The sequence below is a fragment of the Populus trichocarpa genome, chromosome 1 (genome assembly GCF_000002775.5).
Source record: "Populus trichocarpa isolate Nisqually-1 chromosome 1, P.trichocarpa_v4.1, whole genome shotgun sequence".
Lineage (NCBI taxonomy): Eukaryota > Viridiplantae > Streptophyta > Magnoliopsida > Malpighiales > Salicaceae > Populus > Populus trichocarpa.
The window spans coordinates 46,509,125-46,517,316 of record NC_037285.2 but is presented as its reverse complement, the minus strand read 5'-3'; the positions used below and the strand labels follow the sequence as shown (position 1 = coordinate 46,517,316).

At 33.0% G+C, this 8,192-nt stretch overlaps 1 protein-coding gene across 1 annotated transcript; it reads left to right on the top strand.

Moving 5' to 3' along the window:
- The first annotated feature begins 3,769 nt into the window (after nucleotides 1–3,769).
- LOC18095766 (probable BOI-related E3 ubiquitin-protein ligase 3) lies at nucleotides 3,770–5,432 on the top strand. Its single transcript, XM_006370409.3, has 3 exons — nucleotides 3,770–4,195; nucleotides 4,287–4,638; nucleotides 4,768–5,432. The coding sequence occupies exons 1-3, from the start codon at nucleotides 4,140–4,142 to the stop codon at nucleotides 5,371–5,373; spliced, it is 1,014 nt and encodes a 337-aa protein (XP_006370471.1). The 5' UTR covers nucleotides 3,770–4,139; the 3' UTR covers nucleotides 5,374–5,432.
- The last annotated feature ends 2,760 nt before the right edge of the window (nucleotides 5,433–8,192 follow it).

Here is an 8,192-nt window from a genome sequence, read left to right as displayed (position 1 = left end):
AAAATCATTTCTCCTTTAATTACTTGATAGGAGACTTATTAGAAATTAACATCATGTCGAATATTCTACTGCCTAGTGTGTAAAATCGCCATATTCGTGTCGTTATGCCTCAAAAAATTAAACACAAGCTCGAATCTATATGTATTAAAGAATGGTCCGGCTGAATAATGTCTATTTATTATGATAACATCTAAACAAGAGTAGCCGTGGAGGGCATGGCACGATGGAGTTATCAACGAGAGACGAGTAACAACTGCTCTTTGTGAAATTCTTCAAGAATTAATCACCTCCACCACACAAATGAATTATCCTATTTAAATTTTAAAAATATATTTCAATTCATCAAACTCTAAATTTGCTTTCCAGAGATCATTAATTCGAGTATTACAAACTTCAGAATCATTGGAGACTTACATGGTCGTTAACTTCATGGTCTCGGAGGATTAGTCAAGGTACGCGTAAACTGACCCGGATACCCACTATTAACAAAGAAAAATTATCCTATTTTAAAAAAATTATAAGTTTCTTGACCATATAATGGATGGGACTCGCCGTGTTGTTTTGAGTTGAATTCATGGAAATTTTGAGTTGAGAAATGTGAATGGATTCGATTTATAAAACTTGATTCATTGCTTAACCGTGTTGTTTTACTGATTAGTTGTTGACTATTTAGCGATATTGCCTGGTCCCTCGAAAACCATTTCCTTACTTTTAGCCTTTGCCAGAGCAAGCAAGTTGTCAAATATTGTGAACTACGTACGTTAGTCTCTCATGGTCCCTCCCGGCTTAAATTTATGGAAGAAAACACTACACCGCAACAAACTCTAGATAGTTGAAATTTCATCTAATCAAAGATGAATTATTCAACTAAATTTTAGGTCATGATTTTGAAAACTTGCATTTAGTTAGAGAATATTTGATTGCATGCATGCCTTGCCAAGCAACATCTTTGGTCAAGGTGCTAGTGTCAAATTGAAATAGAATTCAATTCCATGAAATTAGGCCCTAGATGTGGAAACCCGAACTCTTGACTGAGAAAAGTTGTGCATGCACATCAAACACGAATTTCATTTCGTTGATCATGGATCGAAGAATTGAAAAGTTTGTTCTGTGGCCAGTGATTACTAAGACAGTCAAAAGGGACACACACTAAATTCTAATTTAGAGTACAAAGAATCATCAAATCATACATTTTGTCCAGGAATTTTCATGATCATATCTACCAATATTTCCTCGAAATTGTCTTGCTCCTTGCCGGCATACGATCGATGGCAGAAAACAATTGCAAAGTCCTATGAAACATATTTGGAAACATAGTACGTAGTTGTATATGCCTTCAACATTTACTAGCAGATAATTTGGTCAGGACATGAAGATCATACAAATCGGTTGCCGACTTTGGAACTATGTGCATGAATGACACTTGCATTTGGTTAGGAGCTAGCAGATAAATTCTTCCACTTGAACGTATTCGTTGATGTCAAATTTCAAGATTATTTTCGATTATAATTGACGATCATTGTTGTTCTAACAAATTCATAAAGAATTGGCCTTGAGTGTGAAGCATATGTAAATGTCTTGCCGATCTATCATGATAAGGATGATTCCATATAAAATAGAAACCAGGTGGCTTATCCACCCATGAATGGAGGGAATCTCTTTCCATCAGTTGTCTTCTCTGTATTTCTAAGGAATACTCGGGTTTGACATCCTTAATTACATATAATTCGATCATGTAATATTGATTATCTTGTAGCATTCATCACTAGTGATGACAAATATTTCTTTTATTTTGAAATTAAATTCTTTTTTATTAACAAGTAGAAAAAAAAGTCATTTAAATTAGGAATCATATAAAATTCTTTTTTTTAATATATTTCTCTTGTTAAAATTAATCAATTCAAATTAAAATTTAGTCTAGATTATATTTCAGGTCATGAATTTTTTAAGTTAATTTATCAAACAATAAACAATACTGAATTTAATAATTATAATCTAACACGGGATAGATAAAAATAACATGAATCTCCTTTATTATATATCAAAAGATGATAAATATAGCACAAGATACAAAAAATTATATATAAAAAAAAAACTTTCAGATATCATATATTAAAAGATGATAAATGATATTAGATTGAACAAAGAAAAACTTCCCTCTCCAAATCACTTTTTGAGAATTTTCCAAAGCATGTACTCATTCATTCTGCTGAGATTTTCTTGAAAAACTGTTCCAATATATAAAAAAAAAAAAATTAGATAAGATTTACATCTCATTTCTAACACATTGATGTGGTGAGCCTGGTGAGTACATGGCACGCAAGATAATTGATTTCGTGGGACTCCAAGATTGGAAACAAATCATCCAAGATAAGAAATCTGGGTCAAATGGTGATCGTCGTCGTATCATCATCAAGATTCAATAAACTATATGGTAAAACCAGCTGGTAAACTAAACAAAACAAACAACTCCATTAATTGTCCGAACAACAACAACGTGGTCATCATGGCAGACACTGCCAAATCTTGGCCAACGTTTCCCATGCGACCCGCATGAATTTAACATCATGTCTTAAAAATCTATGCCATAAAAAAAATCAGTATTATCAGAAAAAATTAAAACAAAGAAAAGAAACTGCCAAAGGATACCGTCTTGGCTTCTGTGTAAACACCGTACGTACCCCTAACGTTAGTCCCCACCACACACCGGCCGCTCATTAAAGCTCCCCTCTTTTTTGACAAAAATCCATACTCTCATTGGGTCCCACTAAAGCCAAGCTGGCACTCATGCATGGTCCCACTCTCTCTATTTTTTTTTTTTGTCTCTTTCCTTTCTCTTGTGGGAAATGGACCCTCCTTGAACTCTGCCCCCACTCGTGTATTTTGTGGGCCCTACTTTCTTCCTACCTCGCAGGCTCAGTCGGCTAGTTACGTGGCAGATGCCCAGATGCGTGTTTTAGGAGTGTATTAAAATCTCCACAACTCACCTTTTTTTGCTTTTTTATTATTAACGGAAAACCTCAAACTAGTCCTCAATCTATAACCCAGATCTCTATTGAGTCCTCAAGATTTTTTTTTGTTAATTAGGCTCCCAGGATTTGTGATAAGAAGGGTATACAGTTTACTGTTAAATAGCGATTGATTATTGTATCGGACAAAAAAAAAAACATATATTTATATATTTTGTGTTTTTATCTTTTCAACCAAATATTTTTCTATTTCTTTTATATTTATCTCTTTTACCTTAAAAACTAATCAAACATAACCTTAAAAAATATCAATTGTTTACTATATCGAGACAGAAAAAATAAAAAATAATAAAAATAATAAGGATATATCTTCATGTACTTTCTGTTTTTATGTTCTTATCTCTTCAATGGTTCTTTTATATTTATCTTTTCTATCATGAGAAACTAATCAAATTTAAGGACTCAATTGAAAGTAAAAAACATCTCGGAAACTAAATAACAAATACCCATATAGTTAGGGGTTTTTTTTTTAGATTTTCTTTTTCAACCACACAAAATGATAAGGGAGAAATAGTAAAAGAATAACACCAATATCTCTAGTTAATGTGGATACCGGATAATACTCCGGAATTACCCCCGGTAAATTGCTGGAAAAATGGATTGACCATGACCTCTATTGGAGTCAAGTAGGAGAATGGGTTTTTTTTTCTTTTATCTATTTTCTTTTCATGGTAACCGAATCCTAAAATAGACAAGAGAACCAAAACCAACAAAAACAAATCAAATCTAATCTCTCACTATAAATCTCTCTCTCTTTCTAGACCTCTAGAAATGCAATAGATTAGTGTGTGGATTTGATTCTTTTTTTATCTCTTCGATTCTCTACCTCTCTCTCTCTCTCTCTATCACTAGACCAAACCAAACCCTAAATAAACCCCACCATACAGCCTTGCCACCTCTATTGCATGCCCATTTGCTCATTTCTCTCCCATCCATCTCTCTCTGTCTTGGTGTACTCTCCTTCTCCTCTCTAAAAACCAACCAAAACAATACTTCCTACAAACCAACCCTCTAGCCAAAAAGAACAAGAAACCAAAACTGATTACATAGAAAGACTCTGCCTTTTTTATATAGAGCAGGGAAAGCAAGCAAATCTCTCAACACCATCATATGGCCGTTGAAGCCAGGCACCTCAATCTCTTCCCTCCTCAACTCTTAAGCAACAGGTTGGTGTTGCACTATTGCTACCCCTTTGGCGTACTCTTCTTTTCATGAGTGTTTAGCCGTCTAATGTTGTTTTTGGTGATGAATTTGCAGGGAAATGATGATGAACCCCATTGAAGCAGATACATATATGTACAACACCCAGATGGGATATGGTGTGCCATTATCAGGAACTACAACAACAGCAGAGACAGTGCTTCCTATGTATAGCTCTGTGATCACTGATTCAATCCCTCATAAAACGCAAATCAAATCAGAAAGTGGTCTCACTTACAATCTCCCTGTACAGAGGAAGCGCCCAAGAGACACCATCAATCCTCTCCTCTCATATCCAATTCCAGTACAGTCCACTAAGACTTGCACTCCCTTCTCCTTTCTTGGCCAGGACCTCTCTTTTCAGATCCAACAACAGCAATTAGACACAGATTGCCTTATTTCTCAACATGTAAGTCCATCACTTCATTAAATTCATAATTCTGTTATTGTCTTTTTTTTTTCAATGATTAGCATATATATCGCATTGTCCTATTTAGGGAATGGTATTAATTTTAATGTTTATGGTTGTTTTGTTTAGATGGAGAAAGTAAGGATGGAGATAGAAGAGAAAAGGAAGAGGCAGGCAAGAAGGTTACTCGAGGCATTAGAGACAGGGATGGTGAAGCGACTAAGAGCAAAAGAAGAAGAAATCGAAAAGATAGGCAAATTAAACTGGGCCCTTGAAGAGAAAGTCAAGTCTTTATGCATGGAGAATCAAATATGGAGAGACCTAGCGCAATCCAATGAAGCAACAGCCAATGCTCTACGTTCCAATCTTGAACAAGTCCTCGCAGCCCAGGTTAACGAAGAACGCACCCTTGGTGCAGGATTAGATAATCAGGCAGCAGCATTAATGGACGATGCGCAATCATGCTGCGGCAGCAGCGGTGGTGATGGACCTGTTGGCGACGATGGATGGGAAGAAAGAGTGTCGGAGAGATGCACGTTAGCCAATGGGGCGCAGGATAATAAAGGTACAGGAGCAGGTAGTTGGATGTGCAGGAATTGTAACAAGGAAGAGTCATGTGTGTTGCTGTTGCCTTGCAGGCATCTGTGCTTGTGTACTGTTTGTGGGTCAAGCCTCCATACTTGCCCCATCTGTAGAGCCACCAAGAATGCTAGCGTCCATGTTAACTTGTCATGAGAAACACTAAAATACCCAATGATAACATCTCTCAAGATGAAAGAAATTAATTTGTTTAATCTTTTCCTTTCCTGGTTTATCTATTGCTACTAATTCTCTTTTATTGGATTTTACTTGGAATTTTTTTCTCTTTTTTTTTGGTTACCACATTCATCTCTTGCCTTAATTGTCAATTGAGGAGTGCTAGCTGCCTCTTCTCCATTTCGTTCTTCCTTTTACCTTCTCCTTCTCATGGTCACCCATGGCTAATTTTTCAAGCATTCATACTTGCAACTTGTCCGATAAACAAGTTGTATATATGGCAATAGTATAATTTTGGTAAAATTCGTGGATAACAAGCATTTGTCATTTTTAAGGATAATCTAATGATTAGATAATATATATTTGTGGTATATTTTTTAAGTAAAAATAGATCAAGTAACTTTATGATTTTAGTTTCACTCCTCCTCCTCCTTCTTCTTCTTCTTTAATGTGTGGTAATTTAATAATATTCTTTTAGGTTTTATTTCATTATTTTGTAATGCATTTTAGCATTTAAGGATTAAATTTTAAGAGATCGTAAGAAAATAATCTTGTACATGCAATAATATAGGTAGGGGTGAACATTCAAGTAATTTGAATGAAAATTTTTCGTTTCGACTAACTATATCCAAAATATTTTCTTTTTACCGATCTCTTTGTTTTTTTTTTTTTTTTTGCCTAAGCAAAACCCGAATTCTTTTTACCATTTTAAAAAAATTAATATACCAAACATTTACAATTAAGGTAAAGCATACTATTTTATTATGTAAAATATTTTGCTATAATATTTTGAAAAAGAAAATTGAGAATAGAAAAAAGATACCAACAATATTTCAAAACAAAAACGTCATATGCTCATGCCCATGTTCTTACAATTATTAAAAAAAAATTAATTTTTTATTAATTTTAATTTGATGTCAATAAATAATATAAAAAAATTTATTTATTTTTTATAAAAAAGTGTAGACTATAGGGAAGGTAAAAGAGAGAAGGTTGCTAGCACACTCCTCTTGTCAATTTTTCACACAAGGTGGACAAATTAAATTACTTGGGGGCTAACTTTTAAATCGGAAATAATTAGAAAATATATAGTAATGAGATAACACCCAAGAATTCTTATAAGGGTAGATAGCAACCTTTCTTTTTTCCAATTTCATTTCATTTTGGATCCTTCCGACCAAGTTAGTGCTTATATAAATTAATGATTTTATTCATGTCATTATCAAGATGCTATTTATTGTTCAATAATTAAGTTTTTGTGGGAATTTCTTTGGTGATAATCTTTCCAAAAATTCGATAAATGAAAAATATACATTCATATGTAGCAAGAGTAATGTCGGCATTAATTTGACCAATTTGTGGATTTTGTCCATCTTTAATTAGATTAGATTAAATGCACTTGGAAGATAATGTTTTCTCACTCAAATAAGTGTGTCAAAACCTAAGAGGTTAATCAAAATGGTTAAGAAGATATTTATTTCTCTTTTTAACATTATTTACGAGTTAATATTCTCATAACTTCAAAGAATTAGCTGATCCTTTGTGGTTGTGAAACTAAAAAAATAAATAATGGTAATACCTAGCTTTTATAATATATTATTCATTGTTATTAAACTCTAACTAAGAAAGTAGGCTTAGAGCTTGGGGTCTAAATTGGTATGTGTTTCATAAAATATAAAAAAGTAATTGATCAAGTATGATTTATTATTCAAAAATTTAAATTGACTCGTGACTGATTAAAAATTTAGATTAATATATTAAACCTATAATCCTGACCTTACATTAAGTATTCTTTTGAGTTGGGTTTAATATCTTTGATACTACCATTACATGGTTATTAATTCTTTGTATGTTTTGATAACAATAATTTTTTAAATTAATTAATTGAAAAAAAAATAAGAGGGTGTTTGGAATAGTGATAAAAATTGTTTTTCAAAGTATTTCTTATTTGAAAATATATTAAAATATTTTTTATTTTTAAAAATTTATTTTTAATATTAACATATTAAAACAATCTAAAAATAAAAAATAATAATTTTTTTTAAAAAAAAACTCAAAACTCTAGTTAAAGTATGTAGCCAAACAACCCCTTAAAGGCGCAAGATAAAGAAGCAGTTTTGGAGATGGAGGAGGCTACAAGAACAGGGAGAAAGAGGTGGGGACGTGAGGTGGGTCCCAGCCACGTAGGCTACGCATCTACCAAATAGTAAGTAGACCAGACCACACCAGAGCAGGCCATCCATCCACTCAGCCAGGTTTACGTTGAGCGTGGGTACCACGCTCGAAGAAAAAAGTGTGAGGTCAACGACAAAGTGAAAGCGACAGGTGTGAGGCAAAGGCTGACACGTAGGACGCGCGCAAATGTCGCTGTAAATTATGCTCTGCTCCCTCTCTTTTCTTTTCCGATCTCTCTCGTGCACACAAACTCCTTTTTTTTCTTTTCTTTTTCTTTTTTAATTCGAAGATATTTTAAAAAGATTTATTATCCCCCCTGAAAATTATAACTTTCATTGGTAGTTATTAACCCTGGTCGGTGGGTTGATGATCCAATCAACGTTTGGCTTTGATTGAGGTTAAAAATATATATTTGAGAGTTGAATTTGGGTTGATTTAAAAAAAAAACATTAAAAGAAATATTTTTTATCTTTCAAAAAATTAAAATATTATTATTTTAACTGATTTAAATTAATTTAGTTAATTAATGACCTAGATTATAAACCATACTAAATTTCATTACTACACTATTAATTACTTCAAAGTGTAATCTTTGTATGCATATTTGGAAATTTGTTTTCTTA

Bases quoted from the DNA above. Each gene is read 5' to 3' on its own strand.
- LOC18095766 (XM_006370409.3), top strand. From the start codon at position 4,140: ATGGCCGTTGAAGCCAGGCACCTCAATCTCTTCCCTCCTCAACTCTTA. The intron at 4,196-4,286 runs GTTGGTGTTGCA...ATGAATTTGCAG, and splicing joins CCTCAACTCTTAAGCAACAG to GGAAATGATGATGAACCCCA. The intron at 4,639-4,767 runs GTAAGTCCATCA...TGTTTTGTTTAG, and splicing joins ATTGCCTTATTTCTCAACAT to ATGGAGAAAGTAAGGATGGA.